This window comes from Pristis pectinata, chromosome 18 (genome assembly GCF_009764475.1).
Source record: "Pristis pectinata isolate sPriPec2 chromosome 18, sPriPec2.1.pri, whole genome shotgun sequence".
In the NCBI taxonomy this organism is placed as follows: domain Eukaryota; kingdom Metazoa; phylum Chordata; class Chondrichthyes; order Rhinopristiformes; family Pristidae; genus Pristis; species Pristis pectinata.
Window position 1 is genome coordinate 3295126 of NC_067422.1, and position 17467 is coordinate 3312592.

Genomic DNA, 17467 nt, shown 5'->3' on the forward strand with positions numbered 1-17467 from the left:
CAACAGAAGAGAGGAAAGTGGCCATCTGGACAGTCTCAGACAGTAACAGTTCATTTGCTTCTTATTGAAGGTGAGGGGAACATTTAAAATGATTTGTCTTCATACAATTCCATGGCTTCCCATTCAGATACTAGCCACCTGTCCAGCCATCAAGAAGATGGTTTTTGGGTAGAAGGGAGAGTTTGGTTCGTAGTCCATCTGCTCCATGGACCTGGGTATTTCAAGACGGTGCTGTCATTGTGTTCCACAGTAGTGAGTATAACCCAGCACTTGCTCATCCTGAATCAGGCTGTTCAAGGGTGGGGGGTAGCCAAGTCACGTGGTGATCTTACCACCAAGGAGTTAAAAGGCAATCTGCATTGCTGCATATTGATCACTTCCTCAGTAACCAACTCCTGCAGTGAACTGACTCTCTAAGCACAAGTCTACAACCCAGAGGGGCCGTTCCACACCCAACTACTTGTTTTCATTTCACTCCCAAACCTGAAATGGAAGTGTTTGCAAAAAATCAGGTAGGACCTGCCAAGCTGCATCCACGTTGTGAACAGAATCAGAGAACCTTTTAATCAGAGAATTACCCTGACCTGGATGAAGGATCGAGCAAGTCTGTCACCTCACAGCCCAACGTGTCAGAATGTACAGCTGACCCAACTCAAGCCCGACACACACAGACAGGCTCCACTGCACTTGGCCCAAGTAAGCAGACTCATTTACTAAAGAAGGCACAAGTAACTCCAGTGAAATCCTTTAATGGTAAATAAAGCAAAACAAGGAGAAATATACAATCACCTGAGTCTAATATCTGAGCAGAATTTAAAAGATTTGCATTTCTATAGCACCATTCACACCTCAAGACATCACCAGTCATTGTTTCCCTCTCCACAGCCGCTGAGGATATCCAACATTCTCTGTTTTTATCCAGAAATGCATCACATCTAATAATAAGTGTTGAGGAGTGAAATCAAACCAGAAATAGTGGACATGTCGCTGGTCTCAATGTGGAGCTGAGTTTAAACCAGTAACACCCACATCAACCAGTACCTGTGTGAACTGTTCACATCAGAATAATGTTGACATTCGGAAAAACACTCAGATATTCAGTGGGGAAGCTGCCACATTTCTCCTCCCCCCGGTGAGGATTAGGTCAGTTGGATACAGCACTCCATTTTTCCTGCCCCACATCCTATGCCTCACAACCTTCCCACCGCACAGATGGACCTACAGCACCAGCTGGGATCAGTTAACTCAGCCCAGGCCTGTGGGTTAATGGGGTTGGCTGGTTTGTGGCCCAACACTATTACCAGCTAAAGGGTTTTACTCAAACTCTGAAAGGGCTGTTAAACTTCAATTTCTTCCCCACACCCTCACCTCCTCTCGATCCTCAGCCAACAAAGGTCAGCTTAAAAGGCAGCCAATTCCCGTCGTAGCTCTCGCCAAAAACAAACCGGGAAACTGAGCAAACAGGCCTTGCAGGAGAAAAGTACACAATTAAACAGAGACATTCTGAAATGTAACCGTCTGACCTTCCCCACACACTGAGCAGCTCTCTGTCCTGAGCTGGAGTATCCCAGGGTGCACCTGATCTTGCTCCCAGTCCAGGCTGTGGTTCTTGCCTGTGAATCAGAAGGTTCTGGGTTCAAACCCCACTCCGGAGACTGGAACAGACACTCTCAGCTCTCACTCCCAGTGCGATATGACACAGCACCAAGAGAGTACTGGACTGGCAGAGGTGCCAAATTTCAGGCGAGGTTTTAAACCAAGACCCTATCTGACCATCCCCACCGATATTTATCCTTTGAGCAACATCACTAAAGACAGGGGCAGGAGGTTGGGGATTGAATGACCATCTGGATTTGACACAACTGTAAAACCTACTACAGTCCAACAATGAACCTGACCATCCAGGGTTGTGTGTAACAGAGTTGTGATGAGATACAGGAAGGTGAACACAAGAACCCAATAGGTCAGTGAGCAGAGATGAGAAGCAAAGTTCTCCTCTGTGAACCTCCTCTCGATGCCAGTAGCAACAAGAGTCCATTCCAACTGTAGTGACGTTTAAGAATTACTAAAGAGAAATTCATAGAAAGCAACTGCCTGCAGCAAAGCATCACACAGTTCTTCTCCACGATCCGGTCCAGCCTTCTGAAACAGCCTCCTGTAACGGGGAAGTGCATCTCGGGGAAACAGCACCCGTGGGTGCTCCTGTGTCACTGAGTCCACCATGAGCTGCTGTACCAGTTCTCTGCCACTGGTGCGGGCCTCGCCCACCATCAGCTGGAAGTGCTTCCCGATGGCAGTGCGCACCACACTCAGCACCCGGTGCCGCCTGTCCTCCAGGTAGTGCGCGCCCAACAAGCCGTGCAACATGGCCTCAATCGTCCGCAAGTGCAGGGTCACGGGGAACAGGTTGGTGTTCTGAATCGAGATGCTGGGCTTCTCCAAGATGAAGAAGTCTGCTTTGGGGATTTTTGACACAGCTGAGGAAATCTGCAAACATGGAAAAGATTAGAAGTATTCACCAGGAGGAAAGAATGAGGTCATTCAGACCATGATAGCTGTGCCGGTTCTTTGGAACAACTATTCAATTGGACGCACTGCCACCTCTCTCCCCACACGGAAAGTGCCCATTAAATGTGTTTCTGTCACCCTTTCACATATTCTTGACTATAGCAACTTGAAGATAAAAATAATACTCATTTAGCAAACCCCTTAAATCAACCTCCTCTGGTACTGATCCATCCACCATACACTTACCCTAGTAGTACTATGAATGGTAGGGCCCTAGGGAGTGTGATGGAACAGAGGTTCCTAGGATTAGTGTATAGTTTGTTGAAAGCTGCATTACAGGTAGACAGGGTGGTGAAAAAGGTGTTTAGCACGCTGGCCTTCATCAGTCAGGGCACTGAGTACAGGAGTTGGGACATTATGTTGCAGTTGTACAAGTCATTGGTGAGGCCGCACTTGGAGCACTGTGTACAGTTTTGGTCACCCTGTTATAGGAAAGACGTAATTAAACTGGACAGAGCGCAGAGGAGATTTATGAGGATGTTGCCAGGACTCAAGGGCCTGAGTTATAGGGAGAGGTTGGCCAGGCTGCGTCTTTGTTCCTTGGAACATAGGAGACTGAGGGGCGACCTTATAGAAGTGTTTAAAATTATGAGCGAGATAAGGTGGACGGTAACAGTCTTTTCCCCAGGGTAGGGGAGTCCAAAACTAGGGGGCATAGGTTTAGGGTGAGAGGGGAAAGATTTAAAAGGGACCTGAGGGGCAACTTTTTCACGCAGAGGGTGGTGAGTGTGTGGAACGAGCTGCCAGAGGAAGTGGTGAGGCGGTACAACAGGATCATTTAAGAGGCACTGGGATAGGTACATGGAGGGGCGGGGCTTGGAGGGATATGGGCCGATCGCAGGAAATTGGGACTAGCTGGGTGGGCACCGTGGTCGGCACGGACTGGTTGGGCCGAAGGGCCTGGATCTGTGCTGGATTGCTCTATGGCTCTGTACACATGGTATAGCAGGTAAACTGGAACAAACGGCATGGATTTGAGAACAAGCGAGGAGACATTTTACTACAATTCTATTGGGCCCTGAGGAGACTGCACCTGGAATGTGACGTGCTGATCTGTTCTCCATATCCCAGGGAGGATATACTTGTAACAGAGGGAAGGCAATAAAGGTTCTTCAGATTAATTCCTGGGAGGCAGCGGATTGTCCACTGAGGCAAGGTTAAGCAGCCTGGATCTTGACTCCGTAGGGTTTATCAGAAAGAGCAGAGATCTCACTGAAACATACAAAATTCTTAGAGTTCGGTGGGTCGTTTCCCCTGACTGGGGTGTCTAGGTCAATCTCAAGATAAAAGATCAGCTATTCAGGACTAACAGCTGAAGATGTCGTCTTCGTTGAGATCGGTAAATCTTGGGAATTCTCTGCTTGAGAGGGCTGTGGAGACTCGGTCACTCAGTATAATTAAGACAGAGATCAACAGATTTTAAGACATTAGAAGAATCGAGAGATATGGGGTCAGTGCAGGAGAGGGGTGCTGTGGGGCAGATCAGCCACGATCTCACTGAATGGTGGAGCAGATCAAGGGTCCAAATGGTCCATTTTTGTTTCTATCTGTTCTCATGGCCGGCAGACCCTGCCGGAACAGCCCAGCCTATTTCCAAGACCCCTTGGATGTGTAGCAGTGTAACACCGCCTGGCTTAAATCGGGAAGAGCTGCCAACGATCGGCAAGATGTTGCATCCTGCCTGTGATTCCCACAGTGACCCGCATCAAGGTGAGGAGCGGACACACAGCTCCCCACGAGCCACAGTCCCACTACACTGCGGTTTCATAGCACCAGGAAGGTGCCATTGAGCCCCTTCAGTCTGTTTCACCTCTCACTTCAGTTGGAGCTGTTCTATATCTTAACTCCATCCACCTGCTTTAGTTCCAGCCCACAGCCTCAGCAGATTTTTGGGGAACAGAGTTCCATAACCCTCTCAGCACAGCCTGGCTCCATCTGTAAACATCTCATCATATTGAATCTCTCTGACAGTTGGTTTTCCAAGACATTCCTGTACGCTCCAGCACTCTGCCGCAAGAAAGGCTCAAGGCCACAGGGAGTTTGCTTCGTATTGAAGAACACAATTATCCCCTGGTTATATAAACAATATTCAGGGAGGGGAATGAAACTGTTTGACCAGGAGAAGGAGATTCGATGTGACAAAGTCACCAGGACTTCATCCAGGGAGAAGCCCAATCCCGCCGGAGGGAAGAGTCAATCCACCTGCCAACTCCTCGCAGATCTCAATCTCGAGAGAACAGCAGCCTCAGGACCAAAGACAGAGAGACACAGAGGATGGAGAGGGGAGAGGGAGAGAGAGAGAAAGAGAGAGAAGGACAGGCGAGAGAGAGAGAGAGAGTAGGACGGGGAGAGGGAGAGAGGGCAGGACAGGGAGAGAGATAAGGGAAAGAAACTTGCAGTTACCTCCTCCAGGTACAGGGAAGGCAAGTATGGGCCCTTCATGTACCGGTGACTCTCCTCCTGATTCCAGTCCAGGACCGTGAGGTTCTGATCCACATGAGCCCATGCAATCCTACGGATTCCAAACACAATCGACACGATGGTCTTCGCAGCCTTGTCAGAAGCAGAAAGGTTTAGTTAGGTACAGTCCCTCCCCACAGTGCAGCTGTGAGACCATGTGCACTACATTCTACATGGATCAGTCACCACTGACCCAACAATTGCCCAGTAAAGCTTTCCACACAGAATATCCAGAGATTCTTAGATAGGCACATGGATATGCAGAGAAGGGAGGGAGATGGTTAATGTGCGGGGACGAGGGATTAGATTAATTAGGAGTCATTGGTTTAATTACTTTGGCACAACATCATGGGTGGAAGGGTTTGTCCTGTGCTGTACTCTTCTATGTTCTGTGTGTATAACACTCTCAACTGAAGCCAGCAGGTTGAAAGTTCAAATGCTTCAAGTATACTACTCAACGCAGTACATAGTTTCCAGGATTCTAACTGTACACCATTTATCTCAACCAGTTTGCTGACCGTATACCTGGTATATTGAATCCAGTATACCAAGCCCAGTATAACTGTGCACCCAGTATATTGAATCCTGTATACCAATTGTGCACCCAGTTTACTGAAATATAGTAATAACAACTCTACACCTAGTCTGCCAGCTATACTGAATCCAAAATACCAACTGTACATTGTTTATTGAATCCAGTGTACCAGCTGTACACCAAGCACACTGAATCCAGCCTAGTAACTATGCACCCAGTATACTGAATCTAGTAGACTTAACTGTACACCCAGTATTGTGAATCCACTATACCGACTGTGCACCCTGTACACAATATCTAGTTTACCATTTGCAGGGCAGGCACGGTAGTGTAGCAGTTAGTATAACACTATTACAGCGCCAGTGACCCGGGTTCAATTCCTGCCGCTGTCTGTAAGGAATTTGCATGTTCTCCCCGTGTCTGCGTGGGTTTCCTCCGGGTGCTCCGGTTTCCTCCCAGATTCCAAAGACGTACGGGTTAGAAAGTTGCGGGCATGCTATGTTGGCGCCGGAAGCATGGCGACACTTGCGGGCTGCCCCCAGAACACTCTACGCAAAAGATGCATTTCACTGTGTGTTTCAATGGACACGATCTTATCTTGTTTTTACCCCAGCGTACTAAATCAACCATACCACTGTGCTTTGCGTATACAAACTGCAGATCCAGGAGTATAAATCAACTCCAGGAAATTAGGAATGGCAACAGATGACTGAGTATACATGTGGTATGCCAGTGTAGGTCCTTCACCAAGGGTACTCCCTAGACTTACCAAAAGCTGTTTTTTTTCCACATCGGGCTTGATAAACTTGAGTCCATGGAATCTCTTCTCTCGTTTCCCTGGCTCCTGTAACGGGCTCAGGATTGACTGACACACTCTCATTATGGTCTTATGTTTGAAGAGTGGCACCTCCAGCAAGCTCTGGAGGTGGGTGAACGGTCCGTGCCCTTCCCTGTATTCCACGATGTTGGCCGACTTCCTGCCCCGCAGCAGTTTGATCCCAGCCAGTTCCTCGCGGGAGGCCGTGTTCAGCACCTGCAGGATGACTTCCCGTTGCTCAGGCGTGTAGAGATCGTCGAGGTCATCGGCACTCGGCTCGGGAGGCGAACAGTCAAGGTGCTGGAACTCTGCCAGCGTGTAGCGGCTGTCTTTGCACTGAGTGCAGCGGAGGAAGCCCTGGTGTAGCACTGCATTAGGAAGCCTGGACCACAAGAAGACACACTGCCGGCCTGCAGAGACACAGACGTAGCCGTGAGCACCGAGGCTCCCACATTCTGCAACTCAAACTCACCCACTCACACTGCTACCCACAACCTAACTCACCACACCTCTGCTCACTACTGCCGATGGTTTAAACGTCAGCCTTATGATCAAATCATTTTGTAAACTCACCCCTCCCTTCCTCTACCCTAAAATCCACTGTACTTCTCCAATCTCAGCCTTATGACAATCCCGACCCCTCTCGTTCTACGACCTGTAGCCAGACCTTCTTCTTCAAGATGCCGCTTACAAATCCCACTACGGTTAGGATGGTCACCTGTCCTGACATCTCCTTACAATGCTCGGTCATATTTCTTTAGAGTGAGTTACCATATTAAAGGTGCTATATAAACACATTATTTCACAGTGCAAGGGGGAAGCTTCACTATAACGTGACAGGATTTTACATCGGTGGGGGAGATGGGTGGGGAGGGAATGTAGGACGGGAGGGGGTGGGTGGGGGGAAGGATGGGTTGGAAAGAGGGGGGAGAGAGGAGGAGGAGGGGGGGGGAGAGGAGGGGGGAGAGGGAGGGGGAGGGGGGGAGGGGGAGGGGGAGGGAGGGGGGGGGGGAGGGGGGGAGAGGGGGAGGGAGGGAGGGGGAGGGGGAGGGGGAGGGGGGGAGGGGGGGAGGGGAGAGGGAGGGGGAGGGGGAGGGGGAGGATGGGAGGGGAGGGGGAGGAGTGGAGGGGAGGGGGGAGGGGGAGGGGGGGAGGGGGAGGGGGAGAGGGGGAGGGGAGAGGGAGGGGAGAGGGAGGAGGGGGAGAGGGGGAGGGGGGGGGGAGGGGGGGAGGGGGGGAGGGGAGGGGGGGAGGGAGGGGGGGGGGAGGGGGAGGGGAGGGGGGAGGGAGGGGGAGGGGAGGGGGGGAGGGGAGGGGGAGGGGGGGAGAGGGGGAGACGCTGCAGGAAAAGGCGCCGCATTGGGAGATCCGCCGCGAGGGGCCGAGCGGCCTCCCCCCGCTCCGCCCCCACCCGGCCCCCCCGGTCCCCCCGGCCCTCACCTCGGGCCAACAGCCGCCTCACCCCCGGCGCCCACATCACCTCCACCCCGGCTCAGCCTGAGCCCGCAGGCCCCGTGCAGCCGCCAATGCCGTCCGTCAGCGCGTCCGGCTGATCCTCCGGCGGGCAACCGTCGCCCGGACGTCAGTTCCGCGCAATGAAAAGCCCGGCCCTCTGTAAGGTGCGGAAATCTTCGCTGGAACTGAGTCCAAACCCCGGTAATACCGAGAAGCCGCCTCCAAACTGATTTTCTATTTTCAAATGATTGCTGTTGTAAATTATTTCTCAAGAACACAAGACAACAGGGGCAGGAGTAGGCCACTCGGCCCCTCAAGCCTGCCCTGCTCATGGCTGCTCTGTACTAGCCCCAACTCCCCTTCTGTGACATTTGCCTTCTGAGCTACTTGTTGGACCTGCCTGCTAACTTTTGTGAACACCTACTTCCCTCTGAGCCTCACTCATTCTCAGTAATGTAACTCAATATTATGGTTAAGCTATCTTTATTAGTCACACATACATCGAAACACACAGTGAAATGCATCTTTTTGCGTAGAGTGTTCTGGGGGCAGCCCACAAGTGTCGCCATGCTTCCGGCATCAACATAGCATGCCCACAACTTCCTAACCCATACGTCTTTGGAATGTGGGAGGAAACCGGAGCACCCGGAGGAAACCCACGCAGACACAGGGAGAACGTACAAACTCCTTACAGACAGCGATGGGAATCGAACCCCGATCACTGGTGCTGTAATAGCATCGCACTAACCACTACGCTACCATGCCGCCCCTCCAATTAAACTCCGATTAAAACTCCTATAATCTGGCACACTCAGGACTTTGGTGGTGCTGGATTTTCCAGACTATTGGAAGTTACTCCTTTTAATGCCCAACACACGTTTCTTTCACTTTTTTACATGTTTCCAGTGAACGCAGTGAGCTTAGAGCGAGAGGGAATTATACAAGCACTCCAGACCACAAACCCACCCACCATATTTGTTCACTTGACCACCCTGACCCCTGGTGTTCCAGATACCAACCCTAACTCCGGCTGCACACCTTGCCCCCCAGCTGGACCACAGCCCCCGACCACATTCCAAGCCCCTTCCTCTGGTTGCAAACCCCACTCACACTCTGAATCCACAGCACACATTCCAGACTAATGACAGAGCTAAGTGCCAAACCATCGGAATTTCTAAACATTGGATGCCAGAATTTTTGGAATTTTACTATAATAAAATTACAAGGGGCATAATAAGCACACAGACTTTCTCCCAGGGTTGGGGTATCAGGAACTAGAGGGCACAGGTTTAAGGTGAGAGGGGAGAGATTTAATAGGAACCTGAGGAGCAACTTTTTTACACAGAGGGTGGTCATTATATGGAACGAGCTGCCAGAGGAAGTGGTTGAGGCAGGCACATTAACAACATTTAAAAGATAGTTGGACAGGTACATGAATAGGAAGGGTTTAGAGGGACATGGGCCAAATGCTGGCAAATGGGGCTAACTTGGATGGGCATCTTGGTCAGCATTGTTGGGCTGAGGGGCCTGTTTCCATGCTAAGTAACTCTATGACTCTAATGTAAGTATTAGGATATTGAATAGACTTGGCCTGTTCCTCTGGAGCTCAGCAGAATGAGCAGGAATCTCACTGAAGCTTGTAAAGTTTCCACGGGGTTCGACAGGCTGGATGCAGGGAGGATGTCTCCCCCAGATGAGGAGTCTAGAACCAGGGGTCAGTCTCAGAATGAGGAGTAGGCCATTAAGGACTGAAATAAGGAGAACTTCCTTCACTCAGAGGGTGGTCACTCTTTGGAATTCCCTACCCTGGACAGCTGTGGAAGCTCAAACTTTGATTGATCCCAATGGAGATGATAGATTTCTGGGTATTAACAGGATCAAGAAGTATGGGGAGAGCGCAGGAAGGTGATGCCGAGGTAGAAGATGAATGCAGTAGCAGAGCCAATGGGCTGAATGGCCTTAATTCCTATCTGTTGGCCAATATTTATCCCTGAATCCACACAAATGAAAGAATGCATTACCTGCTCATTTATGGGAGCTTCAAAGTCAAAGTTGAAATGTCAAAGTCGAGTTTATTGTCATCTGCACAATGAAAAACTTACTTGCAGCAGCATCACAGGCACAGAGCATCAGATAAGCAGCACTCACAAGGAACAATTTTTACACAATTTTTACAAGAAAGAATCAGAATCAGGTTTATTATCACTAGGAGTTGGGATGTTATGGTGAGGTTGTATAAGTCACTGGTGAGGCCAAATTTGGAGTATTGTGTGCAGTTCTGGTCACTTAACTGTAGGAAGGATATCAGTAAGATTGAAAGAGTGCAGAGGAGATTTACTAGAATGTTGCCGGGTCTTCAGGAGTTGAGTTACAGGGAAAGATTGAACAGGTTAGGACTTTATTCCTTGGAGCGCAGAAGAATGAGAGGAGATTTGATAGAGGTTTACAAAATTATGAGGGGTATAGACAGAGCAAACGCGAGTAGGCTCTTTCCATCTAGATTAGGAGAGATAAGTACGAGAGGACATGGCTTTAGGGTGAAAGGGGAAAAGTTTAGGGGGAACTTCTTCACTCAGAGAGTGGTGGGAGTGTGGAATGAGCTGCCATCTGACGTGGTAAATGCGGGCTCACTCTTAAGTTTTAAGAATAAATTGGATAGATACATGGACGGGAGAGGTCTGGAGGGTTACGGACTGGGTGCAGGTCAATGGGACTAGCGGAATAAAGTTTCGGCCAGACTAGAAGGGCCGAATGGCCTGTTTTCTGTGCTGTAGTGTTCTATGGACATAAGTGACGTGAAATGTGTTGTTTGCAGCAGCAGTACAGTGCAAGACATAAAATTACTATAAATTACAAAATAAATAGTGTAAAAAAAGGTAGTGTTCATGGGTTCGTAGACCATTCAGAAATCACAACTAAAACAAAAAAAAGTCCATTTTAGTGCAAAGTGATCAAAGTGGTCATAGTGTTGCTAAACTCTGGTGATCAGGGTTGTGCCGGTTGGTTCAAGAACCGAATGGTTGAAGGGAAGTCGCTGTTCCTGAACCTGCTGGTGTGGGACTCGAGACTGCTTTCCTTTATTTCAATAGTGGTTACAGCTCTAACCTATTGCAAGGACTGTGAAGCACTTTTAGATGACACAATGTTATGAAAATCTCTTTCAAACCAGCAGTGATTAATACCACATTATATAAACATCCTCTTTTAAACCAGTTTTTCCTGTACAGGTGAGAATGAGATGGTGGAGGTGTTTATGAATCTTGAATCGAGTTTCTCCATTTGTTCTATCTGTGAAATTGTATGGGAGTCTTCCTCCCAATCAATTGGCTCAACGGGTGTCAGTAATCTTTCCCATGGAGTGGCAGAGGGGAACTAAATTTTTGGGCCCCATATCTAAGGAAGTGTGTGTTGGCCCTGGAGAGGGTCCAGAGGAGGTTCACAAGAATGATCCTGGGAATGAAAGGCTTAACGTATGAGGAGTGTTTGATGGCTCTGGGCCTGTACTCAATGAGGGGGGATCTCATTGAAATCTACCGGATACTGAAAGGCCTGGATAGAGTGGACGTGGAGAAGATGTTTCCATCAGTGGGAGAGTCTGGGATCCGAGGGCACAGCCTCAGAATAAAAAGATGTCCCTTTAAAACTGAGATGAAGAGGAACTTCTTCAGCCAGAGGGTGGTAAGTCTGTGGAATTTGTTGCCACAGACGGCTGTGGAAGCCAAGTCATTGAGTGTATTTAATTGAGATTGATAGGTTCTTGATTGGTAAGGGGGTTAAGGGTTACGGGGAGAAGGCAGGAGAATTGGGTGAAAAAAATTAGCCATGAATCCTAGTGTTTATCCAGTCAACCCCAGTGCACTGGCGGCTGATCTCAGGCGATGTCAGTGCTCTGGGGAAAGTGGCCAAGGTCCTGCACCACATAATATCTCCATCTCTGTAGCTCCTTTCACAGCCTCTGGATGTCCCAACATGTTGACCGACCAATGAAGCACGTATTGGTTTATTATTGTCACATGTACTGAGATACAGTGAAAAGATTTTGTCTTGCGTGCCATCCGTAAGCACCTTGAGGTAGTAAGAAGAAAACAGAATACAGAATATAGTGTTACAGTTACAGAGAAAGTGCAGTGCAGGCAGACAAATAAAATGCAAGGTACTAAAGAGGTGGATTGGGAGATCAAGATCCAGCCAAATGTGAGATGTTGGACTTCAGGAGATCAAATGTAAAGGGACAGTGCACAGTTAGTGGCAGGGCCCTCAAAAGAGTTGATGTACAGAGGGATCTTGGGGTCCAAGTCCATAGCTCCCTGGAAGTAGCTGCACAGGTCGATAGGGTGATAAAGAAGGCGTACGGCGTGCTTGCCTTCATTAGTCGAGGCAATGAGTTCAAGAGTCAGGACGTTACGCTGCAGCTTTATTAAACTTTCGTTTGGCCGCACCTGGAATTGAGTTCTGGTCGCCCCATTACAGGAAGGATGTGGAGGCTTTGGACAGCAGAAGAGGTTCACCAAGATGCTGCCCGGATTAGAGAGCATGTGCTATGAGGATAGGTTGGACAAACTGGGTTGTTCCCTCTGGAGCGGCGGAGGCTAAGGGGAGACCTGATAGAGGTTTATAAGATTATGAGAGGCACAGATAGAGTAGACAGTTGGTATCTTTTTCCCAGGGTCGAAATGTCTAATACTGCTGGGCATGCATTTAAGGTGGGAGAGGGGAAGTTCAAAGAAGGTGTGTGGAGCAAGTTCTGTTTTACACAGAGAGTGGTGGGTGCCTGGAATGCGCTGCCTGGGGTGGTGGTGGAGGCAGATACGATAGAGGCATTTAAGAGGTTCTCGGATGAATGTGCAGAGAACAGAGAGAGATGGACATTTTGCAGGCAGAAGGCATTTAATTACTAGTTTAATTAGTTCGGCACAACATTGTGGGCTGAAGGGCCTGTTGCTGTGCTGGACTGTTCTCTGTTCCATGTTCTCAGAATTGAAGAGTTCCTCTTTTAGCGTATGATACGTCTGTACAAGAGTCTGATAACAGTGGGATAGAAGCTGTCCTTGAGCCTGGTGGTACGTGCTCTCAGGCTTTTGTATCTACTGCCTGACGGGAAGGAGGAGAAGAGAGAACATCCGGGACGGGAGGGGCCTTTGACGATGTTGGCTGCTTTCCCAAGGCAGCAGGAAGTGTAGGCAGAGACCATGGAGGGGAGGCTGGTGTCCATAATGGACTGGGCTGTGTCCACAACACTCTGCAGTTTCTTGCGGTCACGGCTAGAGCAGTTGCCATACCAAGCTGTGATGCATCCGGATAGGATGCTTTCTGTGGTGCATCCATAAAAATTGGTAAAAGTCATCGTGGATATGCCGGATTTCCTTAGCTTTCTGAGGAAGTAGAGGCATTCATTTGCTTTTTTGACTGTTGCGTCCATGAGTCTGGACCAGGACAAATTGTTGCTGCTATTTACACTGAGGAACCTGAAGCTCTCAGCCATCTCCACCTCGGCACCATTGACGCAGACACGGACGTGTACTCCACCCCTCATTGTTAACAGGCGGTCACTGTTGCTTTGTGGGAAACGAGGCAGTGCCTTTTTCTTTATAGGTAGTCCCTTGTGGTTAAAGGGACTGGATTCTCCTCGCCTGTCCTGGTCAAATCATGTAGATGCCACGGCCAAGAAAGCTCACCAGTGCCTCTGCTTCCTCAGGAGGCTAAAGAAATTCGGTTTGTCCCCTTTGACACTCACCAACTTTTATCGATGCACCATAGAAAGCATCCTATCTGGATGCATCACAGCTTGGTATGGCAACTGCTCTGCCCAGGACCGCAAGAAACTGCAGAGAGCTGTGGACACAGCCCAGTGCGTCATGGAAACTAGCCTCCCCTCCTGGGACTCTGTCTACACTTCTCACTGTCTTGGTAAAGCAGCCAGCATAATCAAAGACCCCACTAACCCCAGACATTCTCTCTTCTCCCCCCTCCCATCGGGCAGAAGGTAAAAGAATCTGAAGGCACATACCACCAGGCTCAAGGACAGCTTCTATCCTAACCTGTAACAGGCTCTGGGGGCAGGGTGAACATCCTGTAACAGGCTCGGGGGGGGGGGCGCGGGAAACGATCTGTAACAGTCGCTGGGGGGGGTTGGGGGAAGAACAACCTGTAACGGGCTCTGGGAGGTGGGGAGGGAGAATAACCTGTAACAGTCTCGGGGGGGGGGGCGGGGAACAACCTGTAACAGGCTCTGGGGGGGGAACAACCTGTAACAGGCTCGGGAACAACCTATAACAGGCTCTGGGGGGGGAGCAACCTGTAACGGGCTCTGGGGGGGGGAACAACCTGTAACAGACTCTGGGGGGGGAGGAACAACCTATAACAGGCTCTGGGGGGGGGAACAACCTGTAACAGACTCTGGGGGGGGTGGGAAACAACCTGTAACAGGCTCTGGGGGAGGGAGCAACCTGTAACGGGCTCTGGGGGGGGGACAACCTGTAACAGCCTCGGGGGGGGGAAGCAATAACTTATAACAGGCTCTGGGAGGTGGGGAACAACCTATAACGGACTCAGGGGGTGGGGGGGGGACAACCTGTAACAGCCTCGGGGTGGGGGTGGGGGGGAAACCATACAATGTCCCAGTCCCCGGGATGTAGCGCCTGCCTCACACCCACACGGGGGGGGGGGGGGGTCTGAGGTTGGGTCCGGTGCCGGGAGTCGGGGTCTCTGACCGGGGCTGACACACACACACACACACTGACTCTCTGCGCGATCACCGTCTGCAGATAAACTGCAGCAGAGAAATCCTCAACCGGGACGGTCGCAGCCCCACCCCAGAGTCCCCAGAAACAAAAGCCCCTCCAAAAAGAGAAGGAAATCGGGGGGGGGGGGAACCCCGGGCCACAGAAACCGAGCAGGGAGTGTCTGTTGGAGGAGGGCAGGAGGTTGGAACCTGACTCATGGGCTGTTCTAGGGGAGGAGAGAGAGAGAGGAGCAGCCAGTTCAATCCCCGACCCAGGACTCTGCAGACACTCTCTCTCCCTCTGCTCGCTGCCGGGAAACTCCTGCCCTTCACACAATGGATGACTGGGGCAGGAATAAGACGGCTCTCCTGGAGCTGGTGAAGGAGGGAGCGAACAGTGAATGCGCGGACTGCGGGGCAGCAGGTAAGAGACGGGCCGCCGGCTGCTCTGGGCAGCAGTCGGTCCCCACAGCAGTTTACATTCACTCGCATTTAACCCTTTACATAGAACACAGTACAGCAACGTCGATGCCAAATTAACCCGTCTCTTCTGCCTGCACACTGCCCATATCCCCCCAGCTGTCTAACAGTTTCTTAACCCCTCTATCATATCAATTCAAGAGACTGCTAGATTCGCCAGATAAGCATAGGGAGGAATTTAAAACAGAGGGATATGTGTGGGAGGAAGGGGTTAGATAGTCTTAGGCGAGGTTTAAAGGTCGGCACAACATGGTGGGCCGAAGGGCCTGTGTTGTGCTGTACTGTTCGATGATTCTATGAATATCTGCCTCCACCACCCCTGGCAGCCCGTCCCAGGTGCCCACCTCTCACTGGGTAACAAACTTGCCCCGCACATCTCCTTTAAGCTTTCCCCCTCTCGCCTTAACTGCATGCCCTCCAGTGTTTGATATTTCAACCTTGGGGGGAAAAGCATTCTGTCCACCCGATCTACACCTCAGAATTTTCTAAACCTCTGTCAGGTCTCCCCTCAGCCTCTGACGCTCCAGAGAAAACAGCCCAAGTTTGTCCAACCTCTCCTTATAGCTAACACCTTCTAATCGAGGCAGCATCCTGGTGAACCTCTTCTGCACCCTCTCTGAAGCCTCCACATCCTTCCTGTAACGCGCTGACCAGAACCACACATGATTATTTGACCTGCTGCCTGTATCTGTTGCCCTGAGCTCTGTTTAACCATCGATCCTGGGCCAGATGCACTTTTTGAAACCCTCACTGTAACTTTAAAATGCCCTCTGACCCCTGACACCCCCCACCACTACCATCTCCTCCAGCCCACAACCACTCCCCTCTCCCCCCTCTCCCCCCCCTCCCTCCCCCCCCCCCTTACAGCTCTCTCCCCTTCTGTTCTTCTGGTGATCCCCGAATTCAATCACTTCACCATTGGAGGATACGGCTCCAGTTCTGGAATTTCTTCCTTAAATCTCCCCCCCCTCACTCTCCTCCTCAATCCCTCCCTCACTGACTAAGTGTCAAGTCTCCTGAACTAACTACCGCTCCAAGTGGTTCCATACCAAGTTCTCTGTGTAACCCTCGATGTGAAGGGAGATACTCAAAACTCCGATAATCCAGCACGCACGGGACTGGTGCATATTCCGGACTATGGGATGTTACACTTTTATATCACTTTTTTACATGTTACACATTACTATATTAAACTTCAAGGGAGTTTAAAGGGATTGGGAAATACCCAGCGGGAAACATCCATAATCCACGTTCCTGACACAGAACATAGAACATTAGAGCACAGTACAGGCCCTTCAGCCCACAATGTTGTGCTGACATTTTAGCCTGCTCTAAGATCTATCTAACCCTTCCCTCCCACATAGCCCCCTATTTTTCTATCATTCATGTGGCTATCTAAGAGTCTCTTAAATGTCCCTAATGTACCTGTCCCCACAACCTCTGCCGGCAGTGCGTTCCTCGCACCCACCACTCTCTGTGTATAAAACCTACCCCAGACATCCCCCTTATACCTTCCTCCAATCACCTTAAAATTATGTCCCCTCGTGTTAGCCATTGTCACCCTGGGAAAAAGTCTCTGACTGTCCACTCGATCTATGCTTCTTATCATCTTGTACACCTCTATCAAGTCACCTCTCATCCCCCTTCTCTCCAAAGATAAAAGCTGTAGCTCACTCAACCTATCCTCATAAGACATGCTCTCCAATCCAGGCAACATCCTGGTAAATCTCCTCTGCACCCTCTCTAAAGCTTCCACATCCTTCCTATAATGAGGCAACCAGAACTGAACACAATACTCCAGTGATGACCTCTGGTGTTCCAGACACAGAACCCAGCTCCATACTCCAGACTAATGAGTGAGCCAGACCCCAAACCATCCAGATTTCTGAACAATCGGATGCCGGATTATCGGAGTTTTTATAATGATGTACATGTTTACCAATCGTGGGGCGATCTGCTGATTGACTCACCAGCATCAGCCTTCTGAATGAATCCATTGTCCGTGCATCAGCTGAGCGAGAGTCCCTGCAAATACTCTGCGCAGTGAATCACAGGATGTTCAGGGTCGCAGACCCTGGGGGGGTCCTGGAGGTCACCGAGGAAAGGTGGGTCAGTGATGTCGACCCCCAATCTGACTGGCTGAGCAGGCTCAAGGGGTTGAACCAACTCTTCCCAATCCCAGTGTGTGTGACCTGGGAGCAGGAGACGTCTGAAGGTCTGGACTCTGTTGTGGTACAGCATGTGCTCCTGGCAACTCTCTGCACCCGTCTTAGTCCCCTGGTGATTTATGGGGGGTAAAGTCAAAGTCAAAATGTCAAAGTCGAGTTTATTGTCATCTGCACAAGTCCATGTGTGCACAGGTGCAATGAAAAACTTACTTGCAGCAGTACTGTGTAATGTATTGACCTGTACGATTGGTATGCAAGACAAG

At 50.2% G+C, this 17467-nt stretch overlaps 2 protein-coding genes across 2 annotated transcripts in view; one reads left to right on the forward strand and one right to left on the reverse strand.

The window, feature by feature from the left end:
* Positions 1–35: 35 nt before the first annotated feature.
* On the reverse strand, positions 36–8013 carry tefm (transcription elongation factor, mitochondrial). Its single transcript, XM_052032963.1, has 4 exons — positions 7821–8013; positions 6333–6790; positions 4972–5121; positions 36–2487 (listed from the first exon to the last, which is right to left on the reverse strand). Exons 1-4 carry the CDS (start codon positions 7855–7857, stop codon positions 2056–2058), a joined length of 1077 nt encoding a protein of 358 aa, XP_051888923.1. The 5' UTR covers positions 7858–8013; the 3' UTR covers positions 36–2055.
* Positions 8014–14823: 6810 nt separating this feature from the next.
* Positions 14824–17467, forward strand: part of adap2 (ArfGAP with dual PH domains 2) — a 32393-nt gene continuing 29749 nt past the window's right edge. Inside the window, 1 exon segment of the mRNA XM_052032964.1 lies at positions 14824–14980. Coding sequence (XP_051888924.1) covers positions 14893–14980 — 88 coding nt within the window. The 5' untranslated portion in view covers positions 14824–14892.